The following is a 19,910-nucleotide window of genomic DNA, read 5'->3' as shown; positions in this document are numbered from 1 at the left end:
CTTTGCCACCTGTTGGGTGAAAAACATGTTAACTCATTGTTACTTTAATTGCTACTTCCCTAATAATTGTGAAGTTGAGCTCTTTTTTTCATTTGTCCATGAAAATCAGGATTTCCCCTTCTATAAAATGGTATTTTTATTCTTTGACTATTTTTCAATTGGACTATTTGTTCTTATATTATCAATTTACGGGAGTTCATTGAAGTACCATGTCTAGGAATCTTTCATCCGACATATGTGCTTCAAAGATTTTTCGTAATCTGTGCTTTCTGATGTTGCTTATTGTCTTTTCTTGTCATGGTTTAAATATTTACATAGTCAAATGTTTCATTTCCCTTTGTTGTTGTTGTTGTTGTTTTTGATTGTCCCGGCTTGCTTAAGACATCCCCCAAACACACACACCACTGTCACAAATGCCAAGAACATACACATATTGTCATAGATTTTCTTCTAAGTAGTTATTCAATGCTTTTTAAAGATTTAATTTTCATGGAATTATTTCTTTATGTACGTATGTATTATTTTTTATGTATCTACCTTTTCCTCCCTGTTTGACAGGCAGCTTTGGATGGAACAATCTGTGTTTAAATAAACCTCCCTTTCTCCACTGATTTGTCATGGCACCTTTGCCGCACCTTAAGTTTCCTATTTGTGAATTTCTAGTATGTTTCAGTTACAGTGGCTTTATGTTAAAAAAAAAAAAAACAAATCTGACAAGGCAACATTGCCTCCTCACCCCTTCCCCATTAGGTATTATTTTTCAATAGAGGGTTCTTAGGTATTTTTTGACATTTATCCTCTACATGAAATGCAAGGGATTTTTGATGGTTGTCGTTTGTTGTTGTTCTGTTTTTTGTCTTTTGTTTTCTTTTTTTTGTACCTTTTATGCTGGTCCTAAGGGGTACAGAATTGGACCGATTTGGTCAAGCATCCTGTTCAATGACGGGAGCATCAAACCCCGCATGTTCATGGTGGCTGGCCTTTCCCAGCACTCCCAGAAAGTGACCGTTGGGACGTGTTTGTTGCAGGGTTCCAGGCAAAGGGCACTGCTGGAGCAGGGGGGGGGGAGGGTGCAGGGTGCCATGCAGCTGAGGTCAAAGGGTACATTTTACTCTGGAGGGTGCCTCCTAATTCACACAAAAGCCCCATTTTAGCAGCGGCAGCCCCGGGCCAGAACTGCCTGAGAACGGTGGGTCCACCCTACTCAAAGCTGCATCAGCTGCAGTCTGCCTGCTGCTCTTTTAGCCCTCAGGGAATGGCTTGGCTTCAGCTTCCGGCAGCCTGTGGGCTCACTCCCTGGATTGAATCCCAGCTCCGACTTCCTGAGCTCCTGGTGAACTGGATCTCCTCACTTTCACAGTAGGTGACCACTGCTCCATTCTATGCTGCATCTCAGCCTAGGACACACTGTCACTTGCTTGAGTTGTTCCAGTGGCCTCCTAACTGCTTTCCTTGCTTCTGCCTTCACGCGTCTGCGGTTGGTTCTCAGCTCAGCAGCCAGCGCAAGCCATTCGTTCGTTCATTCATTCATTCATGCCTGAGAGAGGGAGACAAAGAGAGTCCCAAGCAGGCTGCAGCCTCAGCGCAGAGCCTGACATGGGGCTCGACCTCACGAACCACAAGACCGTGACGTGAACCGAAACCAAGAGTCAGACGCTTAACTGACTGAGCCACCCAGGTGTCCCAATCACACATCTTTCTAATTTACTAACTGCCACCCTTGAAAACTGGGAAAAACCCTGAAAGTTTACTGTTTTTTAAAGTTGATTTATTTATTTTGAGGGGGTGGGGGAAAAGTAGAAGGAGGGCAAGAGAGGATGTTAAGCAAGCTCCATGCTGAGCATGGGCTCAATCTCACGAACCACGAGATCATGACCTGAGCCAAAATCACGAGTAGAATTCTCAACTGACGGAGCCACCCAGGTGCCTCTAGAGCGATCCTTTTAAACTGAAGCGTTGGCTTGTATCTGAATCTCACCGGAGCCCTTGCACCCGATCCAGAGTCAAAGTCCATCTCCTCAAGGGCAACAAGGTTCCTTGTGATCAGCGCCTGTCACCTCTCTGACCTCACTCCTTTTGCTCTGCCTCTCAACTAGTTAGTTGTTCATTCATTCATCAAATATCTGTCGAGTGCCTACTTGTATCTATATGTGCCAGGCACTGTTACAGACACTTGGGACACTTCAGTGGACAAACACGCGTGTGAGAGAGAGGAAGGACTAGTCTCTTGGCTGTTCCGTGAACTTGCTACCACGTGGTGGCCTCAGGCCTGAACACTGGCTGTTCCTCTGCCTGGACTGCCCTTGCCCAGAAATCCACATGTCTTATGTTTTCACCTGCTTCATGTTTCTCTTCACATGTCACCTGCTAGCAAGGCCTTCCCTGACTGCCCTATCTACAATCTCCAACTGTCCGGCACTTAATATCTCCCCCCAGCTATTCACTTCTCCATGACTCTTAATTTCCTCTAATAGACTTTATATTTTATAATATCTAGACATTTAATTTATGTCTGTTGCATTTCCCCCACCATTACCCAAATAGGGTGAGCTGGATGGTTTATTCCCTGTCATGCGAGTGCCTTGAACAGTGCCTGGCACAGAATGGGACTCTGGAAATATTTTCTGGATAAAGGAAAGGATGCACGAAAAGGAAGAACCTTGAGAAGGTTATTGACCTTTTTGTGCTTCCTTTCCATTTTCTAAAAATTAAGGAGTGTAATGGTCACTAACTGACGGGCTTGTTAAAAAGGTTTAATGAGGGGTGCCTGGGTGACTCAGTTGGTTAAGCGTCCGACTTCAGCTCAGGTCATGATCTTGTGATCTGTGAGTTCGAGCCCCGCGTCGGGCTCTGTGCCGACAGCTCGGAGCCTGGAGCCTGCTTTGGATTCTGTGTCTCCCTCTTTCTGCCCCTCCCCCACTCATGCTCTGTCTCTGTCACTCTCAAAAATGAATAAATGTTAAAAAAAAAAGTTAAAAAAAAAAAGGTTTGATGAAATAGTACCTCTAGGGGTCCCAGGCTGCCTCAGTCGGTGGGGCATGCGATTCTTGGATCTTGGGGCTGTGAGTTTGAGCCCCACATTGGGTGTAGAGATTACTTAAAAATAAAATCTTTTTAAAAACATTTTTTTAATGTTTATTTATTTTTGAGAGAGAGAGAGAGAAAGAGAGAGAGAGAGACAGAGCATGGGTGGGGGAGGGGCAGAGAGAGAGGGAGACACAGAATCCAAAGCAGGCTCCAGGCTCTAGGCTGCCGACACAGAGCCCGATGCGGGGCTCGAACCTACAGATCACGACATCATGACCTGAGCCAAAGTCAGACACCCAACCGACTGAGCCACCACCCAGGCGCCCCAAAAATAAAATCTTTAAAAAAACATCCAGTACATCTAAAAGTGCTTAAAACAGTACTTGGCACATATTAGAGTTCTCGAAATGTAGTTTATTACTGTTGTTTTTGCTTCCCAGTCCCTTATATCCACATCATGTATGTACTGTGTGCACAGACAGTTCAGGATTCATACTTTTTATCTCTTATAGTACCTGTGAACACTGCATGGTATTGTTTTATGTGCTTTCAAAATTTACTGCAACAGCACTGTCAACAATAGCCAATTATGGAAAGAGCCCCCATGTCCACTGACTGACAAATGGATAAAGAAGATGTGGTATGTATATACAATGGAATATTACTTGGCAATCAAAAAGAATGAAATCTTGCTATTTGCAACAACATGGACGGAACTAGAATGTATTATGCTAAGGGAAATGAGTCAGAGAAAGATAACTATCCTATGATTTCACATGTAGGTGGAATTTTATGAAACAAAACAGATGAAACATAGGGAAAGGGAAGCAAAAATAAGATAAAAACAGAGAGGGAGGCCAACCGTAAGAGACTCTTAAATACAGAGAACAAACTGAGGGCTGCTGGAGGGGAGGTGGGTGGGAGAGTGGGCTGGATGGGTGATGGGCATTAAGGAGAGCGCTTGTAGGGATGAGCACCAGGTGTTACGTGTGAGTGATGAATCACGAAATTCTCCTGAAACCATTCTTTCACCGTATGTTAACTAGGATTTACATAAAAAATAAATAAATAAGATCAAGTCCTCCCCACCGCCCCCCCACCCCCAACATTGACTGCAACAGTATTAGGCATTGGTTTTTGAGACTCATTTATGTTGCAATATATAATCTAGTTCTTTCCTCCTAATGGCTATGTAGGTTTCTGCCAAGGGAACTTAGCATCTCACCGATATAGACAGTATTAAAGGGTCTTTTGTGTAGGTCTTTTTGTGCACATCCCATCCCAAATGTGCAAGAGTTTCTCAAGGAGGCATCCAAAAAGTGGAAATGCTGGTTTTGCCTGCTGTGCTCCATTTGCCCTCTCCCATCCATTCTCCATCCTTCCTTGGCTGCTCTGTCCGGGGATGCTGTTCCCTGGAGACGGCCCCATCCACCGCCTTCCCATTGGGTGTGGCCAGTGGAGGCTCTGGCAGGAGATTAGAGGGCAGAAACGAAGGGTCCGGGTACTTTTTCATGACCTCTTTCTTTGTCCCCGTGCTTCATGTCTGGCCGTAGGTCTGTCCTTCCCTCTGGGCATCTCCCCCTCCCCTGTTCCGGCTGTGCCGGAGCCCCAGCACCTCTGTTGTCTCTCCTGGTCCAAAGAGGCCTAAACAAGGTTGACGGGTTCCCACCATTGCAGGTTTCTGGGCACCTCACCATCCATTGTTTCCTTCACCTTGCCTGTTCCTGCCTAAGGAGTCACCTCAGAAAGCGTCCTTCATTCGAACATTTGGGATAAATTACTTTGTACCACATGGCACCACATGGACACATTGGCTTCATGGGACGTGCCTTAAAATCTAAGTTTTACTTTAACATGCACACCCTCCCTCTCTAGTTTTGTAAAGTCAAATAGCACTAAAAAGTTTATGATGGAGAGCAGGAATCACTTTCCTTCTTTCTCATCTTTCTCTCTTTTGGCTCTCCAGAGGCCACCATATTCAACTGTTTTTATCTCTCTGATGACTGATGATGCAGAGCATCTTTTCATATGTTTATTGGCCGCTTCCGTATCTTTTTTTAAATTTAATTAATATATTTGTCAATGTGTTAACTTTTGGATTAATGGAATGACATTTTGACTCCAAACTCACCTGGCCGGAAAGACACAGAAAGTTGTCTTTGCACTGCTGACTCTGAAACAGTGTCTTATGCCATCGTTTCAGGGACGAAGATTGGTTAGCTCCAACAGCGGCCGGTGCCCGTAGCCCGGACAGGGGAAAGCCTGCTGACCTCCGAATCACACTTGCACAGGCCCCACGCAAGTTTGCCGACTTCTGGCCAAGGCACGGACTTGAGCCGCAACCCTGATAACTCTTTAAGGGGGGCAGATCACCAAGTTAAGTGGTTTACATTTTCCAGACACCGGCTCAGCCCCCAGCTCTAAGAAAAAGGAAGCACAGGGATCCCTTTCCCCTGCAGGCAAGGAGAGGGAGGCCCAGAGTTCTGGGTTCTGTATGAAGTCCGGGTATCTGCTGGCCCACTGTTGTGGCGGTGTGCACCTGGGAGAGAAAGTGATACACAGTGGGAGCCCTTAGAAGGTTTCATTTGGTGCCTTTACCAGGACTTTGAGATAAAACTGAATACTTGATACTCCACTGCAAAGATGGTTTCAACTTTCAAAAAGAATCAACATCCCTCTGAAGAAGCAGAAGAGTGAATGGTTTTTTCAAGTTTCCTGATTCAAAGCCATTTCCCCTTTAAGAAATTCAGGGACTCACAAACACTGGCCAAAGGGCACAGTCATATATGGCAACCTGATTGTCGTATTTCTTGTAAAGTTCACTATCTGTAAATGGTCACCTAAAACTTGCGGGGGTGAGAAATTAACAAAAATCACAATTGCAAAGCGCCTGAATTTTACATCATTCATCTTCCCTTTCCCTTTGTTGTAAATAAAACTTTGAAGTTTATTCATTTTGTTAGATTTGTTCCCTTCTTTTTCTTTCACATCATTGAAACTCCCAACCAAAAGATGAAATAAGGAAAATCAACCTTAACCCTGAACCTATCGATTCTACCTTCCTTTTAATTTTCTCCTTAAAATGCTTCAGATGAACAATTTTTCACTTCTCAGAAAAGAGAAAATTGATATCCTGGGCAAACCTTAATGCAAATGAGCGTTAAAAGTACCATAGGGGGCACCTGAGTGGCTCAGTCGGTTAAGCGTCCGACTTCGGCTTAGGCCGCAATCTCACGGGTCGTGAGTTCGAGCCCTGCATTGGGCTCTGTACTGATGGCTCAGGGCCTGGAGCCTGCTTTGGATTCTATGTCTCCCTGTCTCTCTGCCCCTCCCCTGCTCACACTCTGTCTCTCTTCTCTCTCTCTCAAAAATAAATAAACATTAAAAATTAAAAAAAAATACCATCGAATCCACTTTTTTTTACACTTATATATATTATTTTGTGAAATGTTTCTTCAAGTCTTTTGTAATTGATCTGTGGTTCTTTGTGTTTTCTAGACCTGAACTATATTATCAAATGTACATACAATGTTTTCTGTCAACCTGGGGCTTGCCTCTTACCTTCTTAATTGTCTCTTTTGAAGAACAGAAAGTTTAAATTTTGATGCAATCCAATTTCTTAAGTTTTTCCTTGATGATTGTTTGCTTTTGGTGGCACAACAAATTGTCCACCCAAGGTAGAAAGTGTACTCTTGTTTACTTGTAGCAGTTTTATAGTGTTAGAATTTGCATTTATATCTAAGACCTATTTCTGAATTTTTGTTTTGTTTTATTTGGTGTGAAATTGAGTTCATTTTTTTTTGTCCGCATGGATATCTAGTTTTTCCAGCACCATTTATGGAAAACACTATCCTTTCTCCACGGAATAACTTTGATATTTTTGCCAAAAATCAATTGACGATACCTGTGTAAAACTATGGATTCTGGACTCAGTTCATTGATGTATTTTTTCGTCTTCATGTTAATACAAACTTTGGTCTTCACTTTTCAAGATTATTCTGGCCAGACTTACCTCCTTTGCAATTCCATGTAAATTTTATAATCACCTCTTCATTTTTTTTTTATTCTTTTTTTTTTTTTTTAATTTTTTTTTTAACGTTTTTATTTATTTTTGGGACAGAGAGAGACAGAGCATGAACGGGGGAGGGGCAGAGAGAGAGGGAGACACAGAATCGGAAACAGGCTCCAGGCTCCGAGCCATCAGCCCAGAGCCTGACGCGGTGCTCGAACTCACGGACCGCGAGATCGTGACCTGGCTGAAGTCGGACGCTTAACCGACTGCGCCACCCAGGCGCCCCAATAATCACCTCTTCAATTTCTACACAATTCTGCTAGGATTTTTATTTTTTAATTTTTTTAAATGTTTTTATTTATTTTTGAGACAGAGAGAGACAGAGCGTGAGCAGGGGAGGGGCAGAGAGAGGGAGACACAGACTCCGAAGCAGGCTCCAGGCTCTGAGCTGTCAGCACAGAGCCCGACGTGGGGCTCAAACTCACAGACTGTGAGATCATGACCTGAGCTGAAGTCGGACGCCCAACTGACTGAGCCACCCAGGCACCCCGGATTTTTAGATAAATATGGAGAGAAGTGACATGTTACCCATATAGAGTCTTTCATTCAGATCATGAATTTGGAACCTCTCTCCATTTATTAAGACCTCCTTAACTTTTCTCAGCAATGATTTTAGCTTTTGGTTGAAAGATACTGTACATCTTTCATCTAGTGTATTCCTAACTATATTCATGATATTCAAAACGGAATTAAAAATTATTTTCCAATTGGTGGTTTCTAAGAGACAGAAATATTATTTTTTGTATATTAACTTTCTATCCTTTGACTTTACTAAACTTACTATGCTCATAGTTTATTTCATAGGTTTCTTAGGATTTTTTTTACATACACAATCATGTCATCTTTGAATAAAGACAGTTTTACTCCCTCTTATATGCATGCCTTCTGTTTGTTATTTTTCTTGCCTTATTGCGCTAGCTAGAATCTCTAGCATAACGATGAGTTGAAGTGGTGAGAGCAAACATCTTTGCCTATTCCTGATTTTAGGGTGAACATTTTTGAGATAAAACGGGGATCAGATTATCAAAGCAGACTCACACAATTCAGAGATGTTAGAGCAGTCCAGTGACACGGATGAGGCAGGAACAGGTTCAGAACCGCTGACACAGCAGAGCTCTTCAAGTCCTTTCTTGTGACATCTGATATGCCCTTGTGACTTTTTAAATGCTGAATGCAGGTCACATAATTCACACACATGTGAACCATTTAAGTCTTGAAACCATCTCTGTTTTATACTCCAACAGTACCTAACATTTTCCAGGGAACAATGCTCCATAAATGCATAGGCTCCAGGTTTGTTTATTATAAGCAAGCCTGTCCACAGGTAGGGATTCTCCTTCCAGCAAATACCATTAGCTTCTTTGCCCAGAGGTTTATCATTTCATGTTTATAAGGAAATTGAATCAGATCACCTGTCTTCTATCTTTTCCACGGGCTTCTCCCAGATACCAAGGATGCAAGAATGAATTAAAGATGCTATTTCATCTTTTCCTTTTCAACATTCAATTTTTCACCATTAAGTGTCATGTTAGCTGAAGGTTTTTGTAGATTCCCTTAAATCAGACTGAGTAAATTTTCTTCTATGCCTAGTTTGCTACAAGTTTTATTATAAGTTAATAAAAAAAATTTAAGTTTATTTATTTATTTTGAGAGAGAGAGAGAACACAAGTGGGGTAGGGACAGAGAGAGAGGGAGAAAGAGAATCCCAAGCAGACTCTGCTGACATTAAGCTTGATCTCATGAACAGTGAGATCATGACCTGAGCTGAAATCAAGAGTTGGACACTTAACCAACTGAGCCACCCAGGCGCCCCAGTAGTAAATTATTTTCTAATGCTTTCTCTACATTTACTGGGATGATCAAATCATTTTCCTCACTTTGTTTGTTAATGTGGAAAATTACATTGATTTTCAAATGTTAAACCAACATGGCTTTCCTAGGATAAGTCCTACTTTATTATATGTATTGCTGGATATACACACAGAGACGCACACATTTTGTCAATTGCTTTTTTTACATTTAAGAACAATTTGTGGTAAAAGTTGGGCCCCTGGGTGGCTCAATAAGTTAAGGGTCTGACTCTTGGTTTCGGCTCAGGTCGTGATCTCACAGTTTTGTAAGCTTGAACCCCACGTCGGGCTCTGCACTGGCAGCATGGAGCCTGCTTGGGATTCTCTCTCCCCCATCCCCGTTCTCTCTACCCCTCCCCTGCTTGTGCTGGCTCTGTCTCTCTCAAAGTAAATAAATACAATTTAAAAAATTGTGGTAAAAGCATATCACATAAAACTTAGTCTTAACCAGCTTCAAGTATACAGAGCAGTAGTGTTAACTATTTCTACGTCTTTGTGCAACAGATCTCTAGAACTTTTTCATTTTGCAAGACTGAAACTCTATGCTCATTAAACATCAACTCTCCATTTCCTCTTCCCCCTCAGCCCTTGGTAACCACATTCTACTTTCTGTTTCTATGAGTTTGACTACTTCAGGTACCTCATACAAGTGGAATCTTGTGTGGTATTTGTGTTTTTTATGCCTGGTTTGTTTAACTTAATGTCCTTGAGGTTCATCCATGTTGTACAATACGACATGATTTTCTTCCTTTTGAAAGCTCAGTAATATTCCATTGTATGGATATACCACATTGTCTTTATTCATTCATCTGTTGATGGACATTTAGGTTGCTTCCACCTCTTAACTATTTTGAATAACACTGCAGTGAGTGTGTGTGCATATGTCTCTGAGATACTGTTTTTCAGTTCTTCTGGATATACACCAAGAAGTGGGATTGCTGATCATACGGTAATTATGTTTTTAATATTCTGGGGGAAACTCTACACTGTTTTTCACAGCAGCGGAACCATTTTATGTTCCCACAAACAGAAGGGCACAGGGTTCCAATTTCTCCATAACCTCTCTAGCACTTGTCATTTTCTGTTGTTTGTTTATTTATTTATTTTTTTTTAATAAGCATACTGACTGGGGCGCCTGGGTGGCGCAGTCGGTTAAGCGTCCGACTTCAGCCAGGTCACGATCTCGCGGTCCGTGAGTTCGAGCCCCGCGTCGGGCTCTGGGCTGATGGCTCAGAGCCTGGAACCTGTTTCCGATTCTGTGTCTCCCTCTCTCTCTGTCCCTCCCGCTCATGCTCTGTCTCTCTCTGTCCCAAAAATAAATAAACGTTGAAAAAAAAAATTAAAAAAAAATAAGCATATTGACAAGTGTGAGGTTTTAATTTGAATCCCTCTAATGATTAGTGATATTGAGCATCTTTCCATGTATATCTATTTGGAGAATGGAGAATGTATATCTTTGGAGAAACATCGGTTCAAGCCCTTTACCCACTTAAAAAAATTCTTTTTTAATGTTTATTTTTGAGAGAGAGAGAGAGAAGAGAGAGAGAGAGAAGGGTGTGAGCAGGGGAGGTGCAGAGAGAGAGAGAGAGACACAGATCTGAAGCCGGCTCCAGGCTCCGAGCTGTCAGCAGAGCTTGATGTGGGGCTCGAACCCACGAACCATAAGATCATGTCCCAAGCTGAGCTCAGACACTTAACTGAGCCACCCGGGAGCCCCTACTCATTTTTTAATCAGGTTATTTGCTTGTTTGTTGTTGTTGTTTTGAGTTGTAGGAGTCCTTTGTATAATCTGGATACTTATGCCTTCTCAGATATATGTTGTTTGCAAATATGTTTCCCCTTCCATTGGTTGCCTATTTGCTCTCTTGATTCTTCCTTGGCTGCACAGAAGTTTTTGAGTTTGATGTAGTCGCATTTGTTAATTTTTGTTTTTGTTGCCTGTGCTTTTGGTGTCAACTCCAAGAAATCATTGTCAAGTGCAATGTCCTGAAGGCTTTCTCCTACATTTTCTTATGGGAGGTGTATCATTTTAGATCTTTTGTTTAGGTCTGTAATCCATTTTGAGTTCATTTTTGTATGTGGTCTAAGGTAGGACCCAACTTCATCCTTTTGCACACGGATATCTGGTTTTCCAAACACCGTTTGTTGAACAAAGCGTCCTTTGCCCAATGTGTAGTTTGGGCACTCTTGTTGAAGATCATTTGGCCATATATTCAAGGCTTTATTTTGGGCTCTCTATCTGTTCTGCTGGTGTATAGATATGTCTTTGTGGCAGTGCTTACACCATCTTAATTACTGTTGCTCTGTAGCATGTTTTGAAAGCATAAAGTGTGAAGCTTCCAACTTTTTCCTTTTCAAGATTTCTTTGACTGTTCTGGATCCCTTGAGATTCCATATGAATTTTAGGATGGGTTTTCTTTTATTTCCACAAAAAATGGCATTGGATAGGGATTACATTGAATCTGTAGATGGCTTTGGGTGGTATGGACATTTGAACAATATCAAGTCTTCGAATCCACGAACACAGGGTATCTTTCCATTTATTTGTATCTCCTTTGATTTCTTTTTGCAATATCTTGTTTTTTTTTAAATGTTTATTTATTTTGAGAGAGAGAGAGAGAGGGAGAAAAAGAGAGAGAGAGAGAGAATGTGTGTGTGTGCATGAACTGGGGAGGGGCAGAGAGAGAGTGAGAGAGAGAGAATTCCAAGCAGGCTCCGCACTGTTAGCACAGAGCCCAGTGAGGGGCTCGGACTCACAAACTGTGAGATTGTGACCTGAGCTGAAATAAAGAATCAGACCCTCAAACAACTGAGCCACCCAGGTGCCCCAATATTTTGTCATTTTTGACGTACAAGCCTGTCACCTCCCTGGTTAGTTTTTTTTGTAAGTATTTTATTCTTTTTGCTACTATCATGAATGGGATTGTTTTTAAATTTCCTTTTCAAATGTTTCATTATTAGTATATAGAAATATATATATACCTGACCTTTGAATGTTGATTTTGTACCTTTCAGCTTTTGCTAAATGAGTTTTAATAGGTTTTTTCCTTGCATGTGAAATCTTTAGGGTTTTTCTTTTTTTTCATATTAGATCATGTCATCAGAGAGCAGAGATAATATACTTCTTCCTTTCTAGTTTGGGTGATGCTCTGTCTAGGACTTCCAGTACTCTGTCGAACAGTAGTGGCCAGAGTTGGCATCCTTGCCTTGTTTCTCCTCTTAGAGGAAAAGCTTTCAGTCTCTTACAGTTGAGTGTGATGTCTGCTATGGGCTTGTCATCTGTTAAGGCAGTTTTCCTCCTATATCCATTGTGTTGTGCTTTTTAAAAAATTCTTTTTATTATGAAAGAGTGTTGAATTTCATCAAGAGCTTTTTCTGCATCTGTTGAGAAGATCACGTGGGTTTTGCCTTTTGTTCTGTTAATGTGGTGTGTTACATTTACCGATTTCCGTATGTTGAACAGTGCTTGCATTCCAAGTAGAAATCCCACTTCCTTATGGTATATAATCTCTTAATGTGCTGTTTTGTGAAGTTTGTTAGTATTTTGTTTAGGATTTTTGCATCAATATTCATCATGCATATCAGTCTTTAGTTTTCTTTTATTTTTGTGCCTTTGTCTGGCTTTGATATAAGAGTAATTCTGGCCTCAGAGAGAAGTGTGGAAATGTGCCCAGCTCTTCAGTTCTTTGGAGGAGTTTGAGGAAGATTAGGGTTAATTATTCTTGAAATGTTTGGTAAAATTCTCCAGTGAAGACATCTGGTCCTGGGCTTTTCTTTGTTGAGTGTTTTTTATTTTGTTAATAAAACTTTATTTTAAGGATATGTATGGCAGCTTGAAGAACAAGGGTGTTAGTAGCACAACCACACGTATACTAATTGGAAAATTGTTCAAGATACTTCAGTAGGTCCAGTCACCTCTGAGTTCCTGCAAAGACCCTGCAACAGCAGCCTTAGCAGTCTGCTTCTGACCACCTCCTCCCAAGCAAGAGTCTCTGGTTTTCCACATTACATTGTCACCCAGGCATAGGAGCTTCAGCTCCTGAATCAATCATATTTGATTTTTTCAAACAATGTCTGAGCTGAAGCTGGACGCTCAACCGACTGAGCCACCCAGACGCCCCATGTAGCTTTAGTAATTTTTGCTCACTTAATCAGTTTCTGAGAGATGTGTGTTAAAATTTCCAACTATCATTGTGGTTTTGCTGATTTTTTTTTTCCTTTTAGTGTTCTTGGTTTTGGCTTCTGAATATTTATCTCAACAGCGTTCTGTTCATATTTCATGGATTCAGTGTTATATCTCTCTGGTCATATTCACTATTCTCTTTGTAGTTTTCTTCAGCATCCCACAGTGTATTTTTCCCTTGGGTTCCCCCCCCACCCCCGCCGACCCTTTATCTGGTTTGTAGGTTTTGTTTAATGTCTTTCACATTAGAAGGTCTCCTCCAAGGTCTTGACTGTATTTAAGAGCGAGGCACAAAACGCTAGCTGGAACTTGTTTGCGCCTGGGTGTGCACTGTAGCATGGTGGGGTGGGGATCTCCTCTTTGCTGGGGACCAGCACCTGCTCCTATTTGTAGGAAATTACTCTGCTCCCTCGGTCTAGGGCTGTCATTCTGTCTGCTTCTCCTGGGAACCAAGGGCTTAAAAGGGTTGTAGTTATAAACATTGGGGATGAAACTTTAACTTAAACCCTGTGTTTCAGGACAGCACACGCCTCCCATTTTCAGCAGGATCCTCTGTGCCTCCTTCTAAATATTTTCTGCAGGTATGCTCCGGATTGGATGACCACCAGGGTGAGAGGGTCTGGCTGAGGAAGCTGCTGATTTCCCAGGGGAGGGGTGTTGGTCATAACGGATTCTCCTAATGGCCATCAGTGAATCCCCTTTGCACTCCAGACCCTTTACCAGCATTTAAGGGTAACTAGTGACTCCAATTTCTAAGTCTTTCCAGATTTTTATAATGGGAACCTGCTTGATTTTTTTTTTTTTTTTTTGTGGAATTTCCTCCTAGCAGGCTTACATTTTAGCTTTTTCTGTTTTGTTAACTCAGTTACTATTTGTCCTTATAGTTTCCCTCACCCCCAATTTTGTTGATGTCCCTCTTCTGCCATCATTTCCTCCATTCCCTTTATCACATGTTCTCGACTTTTCATTTTCTCTATTGTCATTATAATGGGGTTTCCAGAGAGAAAGGTTAAGTTCAGATTTAGTCACGTTTTAATTGGAATTCTTACTGCAGTGGGTCATACCTTTTATATTTTACTATTTTTAAATTGCTTTCCATGGCACTGTACTGATTCATGTTCCAACCGGTAGTTGAGAAATTTTACTTTAGAGCGTCACCAGCTTTTGATATTATGTGAAGTCTTTAATTTTGACCAATCTGATGGGTGGAGAGGGTTATATAATTATTTATATTTATTTATTAAAATGTTTATTAATTTTGAGAGAGAGAGAGAGAGAGAGAGAGAGTACAAGCAGGGGAGAGTCAGAGAGAGAGAGAGAGAGAGACAGAGACAGAGACAGAGAGACAGAGAATCCCCAGCAGGCCCCACGCTGTCAGCACAGAACCTGATGCAGGACTCGGTCCCACGAACGGTGAGATCGTGACCTGAGCCAAAATCAAGAGCCTGATGCTCGACTGACTGAGCCACCCAGGCGTCCCTGTAATTGTGATTTTAACTAATGTTTCTCCAGCTCCTGTTTTGGAAGTAGCTGTCGGATGGCCATGAAGCCTGGGCGTGCCAGGGGAGGCTCCTGCGTAACTGCCCTTGGCTTCAACAAGCCCCTCAGTGAGCACAGAGGAATGGTCTAGCTTTCATTTGCCTATTTTGCTCTGTCCGTGTGCAGACAGGAAGCCCACTGGCCATTCTCAAGGAGGTTGCCCACTCTTTAAGCCTCTGGCCTCTCTTTAAGCATTCTGGCTAAGATCTGCCTCGTGTGGGTCACCGTCCAGCTATGCAGTTGGGGACCAAGGGAGCCAGGTTTCCATCACCAGCTCTGCTCCATTAGGTTTCACATCATTTATCCTTAAAGATAGCTCCATTCCCTGATGGCGTCTCTCGCGATCTGTGTCACTTCCATCACTGTCCAGTTAGGATGGCAGTTCTGGGCATCTTCCAGGCCTAAGAGTTTTCATTTTGTGTGTGCATGGTTTGTTTATATTCTTTGCTCATACTTCGGTTGAGTTGTTTAAGTGCCTTGTGACTCTGTCTGACTTTTTGCAAACCTTTTAAGCTTTGGTGTAATGAATCTATCAGTCTTTCCCTTTATGCCTCATGTTCCCATGTGGTTTAGGAACTCTTTTCCTATCCCCAAATCATAAAATTTTACTAGAAGAAAATATAGTACTTGATTTAAAGTTTTCTTTTCACTTTTAGCCATTGATCCATGGATATTTTATTTTTGTATGTTACCTGAAGTAGGTACATAGTTGTATTTTTTTTTTTTTTCCTGTATGGTGAACACATTTCCCCAGAACCACTTAATAGATCATCTGTCCTTTCCCCACCGGGATGCTGATTCTGTTGTGTTCTTGTACCCATTAGCTAGGTAGCCATTGTTTAACAGTTGCCAAGAATGGCCTGGAATAGGGGTGCCTGGGTGGCTCAGTCGGTTAAGCGTCTGACTTTGGCTCAGGTCATGATCTCATCGCTTGTGAGTTCGAACCCCGCGTTGGGCTCTGTGCTGACAGCTCAGACCCAGAGGCTGCTTCAGATTCTGTGTCTTGCTCTCTTTCTGCCCCTCCCCCACTCACACTGTGTGTGTGTGTGTGTGTGTGTGTGTGTGTGTGTGTGTGTGTTTCTCTCTTTCAAAAATAAATAAACGTTAAAAAAAAAAAGCATGGTCTAGAATAGAGCCCTAAAGAGAGGAGTGTTCAGAAATAGACAAAGTATTTGTACCTCTAAAGCTTGGGTTCTAGGGCTATCCTTCAACTCTTTGCTTGAACGTCTCCCCTCGGTAAGTCTCCCTGCGCCCACCCCATGCGTCCAGTGCAATGTGTCTACGAATACAGTGGTGGCACAGGGGAGAGAATTAGCAAATGTATTATTCTCTGTTGCACAATTTTAATGACGTGTGTGTCTTGCTTGCCAGACCCTTAGCCCACAGGGATTAGGTATTTTTCATCTTTAGTCCCCAGATTTAGTGTGGGCTAATGCTCATATGTCAAAAATTGTTTTAGAAATTTTGGCATAGGTTTATCCTAACTATGACTTCAAAAGGGCTTTAAGGCTGCTAGGGCATGGCATGCAATGAACAAAATTAAACTATATTTTGAATCTTTTCTCTAACCCTCAGTTACAGATATACTATGACATTTAATTACGTGTTTGCTTTCATTTATTTTAGAGCAGCTATAAATCATGAATGTTCAAAAGAAAGTAAATGTGCTTAGCTAGGACAAATATTAGGATACAAAAATGGATGCACAAATATAATGCTAATCAGATACAATACAGACCATCTTATAAAAATGTGTTTATGTGTGTACACATGACAATGGGCTAAACTTCACCATGGGGTAAAATGTGATTCTTCTGTGTCATCAGCACAGAAGACTTAACCGATTTCAGCTCTGATGTAGTTACTCAAACACACTCACAAGCCACACCCCCACATCCTCTCCCACAGGCATATACCCATGTGGGGGAATTTTCCATTGAGTAATACTGGAAAAATTTAAAATCTTCTGGTTCAAAACTTTTAAAAACCATCTCAAGTAAGCTTCATCAACATATCTAACGTTGGCCTCACTGACAAACACTCAGTGATAAGTATTAAAATGGAAATACAGTAAAGTAGATTATCTTATTTATTGGGTTCTTACTCGTCTGTTTCTGCCCTTTAATTCACCACTAGAATCGCAACGGTCTCAAGAGTGCTTAGCAATGAATGCATATGCACTATAGAAACAACTGCTTACAGCGAGGTATTATTAAAGATGAGCGAGATAGAAATTGATCCAGAATGATAGTTATTCAGTCAAAGAAATGTCTTGAATGCATAGATGCTATAATCAGATAAAGCTAAGATTTCCCTCCTCTATTGAGCCTAGGAATCAAGTGACACTTTTCAATTGCAAATGAAATACTAGTTGAAGAGAGATGAACCCCCTTGGGAATTTGGGCCAGGCACACCCAAATCATTGAACTTTGAATACAGATCCAATAGGCAGCTAGACACAGAATAGCACTGTGTATGAAGACGCTGGTTCAGCCATAACTATGTCACTGTAAGATTTGGGCCAAGGAGATACAGTGTCCTCAATTATACGATGGGTTAAGAATACCTGTCCTGCCTTCTTTACAAAACTGCTGTAAGAACAAAATACAATTGAAATTTATATACCCTTACTATTCAGTAATCAATGACAAGCAATATGTCCTTATCACCGTTAACGCCGAGAACCAGAGTCACTGTGGCAGGCATGGTGGCGAGCCACTTGGCTCGCTCTTGAAACAAGAAGTTGCTGATCAGTGAGTTGTCCAACAGCCTCCTGCTGCAGCGCCTTCTGGATCTCCCATGGTAGCTGAAGGTTGTGTTTTTCCTGGGCAGCCTCTGGCAATGACTTACATGGTGTTGCACTAGGACCTAGCCATTTCTGCCCCACATGGGACTGTCTCCACTATGGGCACTATTTGCTCTGGATCGTACCGCTGGACTGGCCAGCACTCTGCCAGGGCTGCGTTTCGGTTGGATGGCTTTCCTACTCATGTCTCCCTCCTTCCCTCTCCCTTCTCATAAGAGATCAGACCACATCACAGCCCGAAGGCTCTCCCTGCCTCGTCCTGTTCTTTCTCCCCTTTATCTTTCTCAGGCATTACCTCCGATAAATATTTGCACGTCTAACTCCTGTCTTGGCATCTGAGTTCCAGAAGACCCAACTAACATCAAACCCTAATCATCTTAAAAGCAACCCTGCCAATATTTTGTATTTTTCTTTCCAGAGATTTCCCTATGTATAAGCATTGTGGGATTTTTATTTTAAGATGGCTAATTTCTTTTTCTTTTTTTTAAATGTTTATCTGTTTTTGAGAGGGACAGAGAGAGAGACAGAGCACGAGCAGGGGAGGGGCAGAGAGAGAGGGAGACACAGAATCCGAAGCAGGTTCCAGGCTCTGAGCTATAAATCAGAGTTCTCCACCGTCTCCCCATAGCTTTATAGAAGGAGGGTCTGATTCTTCCTGCACAAGAGCTGTGGCCTCTGCACAGCCTGTTTCCACGCCAGCCTGGAGGTCCAGCTGAGCGCAAGCAACAACCACACTGTCTTCAGTTCTGAGCAGTCTGCTCCTGAAGTAGCCAAGCCCTGTGCTAGACACTCTTGCTTCTTGGTTCATGTGCTATCCTGTGTGGGCGCACTTTAAGGTAGGCTCAGTTGAGTATCAAGAGCTCTAACTGACAAGGAGCTTCTTCATCAAATGCTCCTGCCCTGACTCAGAGGCATTACTTCCCATTGACCTTGGGAAAGCAGAGAGCCTGTGCTCTCTTGTTGGTAGGTGGATGGTCGGGGCCCCTTTAAGGGCACTCCTTGGCTGCTATTTCAGATGAGATGATCCGGAGCATGGTTTTGCGTTGTTTCCATTGTTATCTCTCCCCTTCTAATTCTATTTTTGACTTGACTTCTGCGTTAGAGCTACCACTGCATAAATATTCCATAAATTTCACGTACAGGCTTTGAAAACATTTGAAGTCATTATGTGTATTCATTTCACCCAGAGCTCTCTCTTTTAACTTACTTCACTAAAGAGTTTAGTTATTTATACATTTTCATGTGGGTAAATCTGTATTTTCAGATTGTTTCTCTCTCCTTAATTTAGCTTTTCAACTTGATGGTTCAATTCTACAGGGAATGTACCTGGGAAGGTGTGCTTGGAAGGAGCCAGGCGAAATGGATAAAAATGTGGGCTCTCTTCCTACATGGAGTGAGATCAGTAACCGTTCTGAGCCTCTTTTCCTCGTCTGTATTGTAAAATGGCAATCAAATAAGATCCTCTTAGCCTTAGGAGGTGACAATATCAGGAGGCGTGCAATCTTCCTTCAGGGTCACACTTATCTGAGGACGGTTCTCTTCCTTTGAAGGGAAGTCCACCATGGGAATTAAAAAGAAATTTTTCTGAACTTTCACTCAGACTTCAGCTTACTCCCTGACTACGAATCTGTGAATTCCATTTGTCTCCAAGCCACTCGACACAGAGTCCTGGAGTCTGGGCCATGGCCATTTCACACCAGAGCATTTCTGCTTTCCTCCAGAAAGAGCATTTCTGATTTCCTCCAGGTGATATTCACAAGCAGTCTCCTTTTCTACTACAGTCGTCCGGACACTTGAATTTCCAGGATCACAAATACAATAGAGCTTACGTTCACCAATATCTTTAGCCTGAGGAATCTCAAAAATCTAAAGTCACAAGTCCTACCACTCCAGAAATAAAGGCAGGGGCAGGGCCTATAAAGAGCATAAACTTGGGAGTCTCACATAGATCTGTCCTGTGCGAATGGCAAATATTTCAGCAAACCTTCTTGTCACCTTTATGTCTCATCTGTGACATAGGCACGAGGACCACATTTACAGTTTTCTCTTTGGATGATACGCTTTTAAAAGCCAGTTTTTATTTTTTTGCTTCTTATAGATATTTCTTCTGTGGCTTGAACTTTCGAAACCGAGATTGAGTTTCCAGTTTCCATGGTAAAAGGTTTTTCTTTTTCTCCGAGGTCAAGGAAGTGATCCCTCGAAGCCACAGAACGTCATCTTTTGAAATCATTGGAAAATGGGTGGAGGCATCGGATCCCCTGAACCGGAGAGAACACAGAGCCCAGGCTACCACGGCGAGAAGCATCTGCTGAAGGAGAGCGGCTGTGTTAGGTAGCATTGCACCCTGCGGATTCCAGTTTTATCTTTCCCGTCAATTAGTACGATGGGAAAATACTTGTAGTGTTCGATCATGTCTTCCACCGAATTAAATTT

The 19,910-nt window shown here is 42.1% G+C and overlaps 1 protein-coding gene and 1 long non-coding RNA gene across 3 annotated transcripts in view; one reads left to right on the top strand and one right to left on the bottom strand.

Moving 5' to 3' along the window:
- LOC147582114 (uncharacterized) overlaps positions 1 to 19,785 on the top strand; it is a 27,219-nt gene extending 7,434 nt beyond the window's left edge. For both annotated transcript variants that reach the window (XR_015250595.1, XR_015250594.1), the window contains exon 3: positions 19,658 to 19,785. This is a non-coding gene — a long non-coding RNA (uncharacterized LOC147582114). The remainder of the gene's footprint in view (positions 1 to 19,657) is intronic.
- Positions 16,414 to 19,910, bottom strand: part of CLNK (cytokine dependent hematopoietic cell linker) — a 166,140-nt gene continuing 162,643 nt past the window's right edge. The window contains exon 19 of the mRNA XM_086705446.1: positions 16,414 to 19,910. Within this exon, the coding sequence (XP_086561572.1) occupies positions 19,764 to 19,910 (147 nt within the window). The 3' untranslated portion in view covers positions 16,414 to 19,763.

Source organism: Puma concolor, chromosome B1 (genome assembly GCF_028749965.1).
Source record: "Puma concolor isolate L17-30 chromosome B1, mPumCon1.1.hap2, whole genome shotgun sequence".
NCBI lineage: Eukaryota > Metazoa > Chordata > Mammalia > Carnivora > Felidae > Puma > Puma concolor.
The sequence above is the reverse complement of the archived record's forward strand: the minus strand, read 5'-3'. Positions and strand labels throughout refer to the sequence as shown.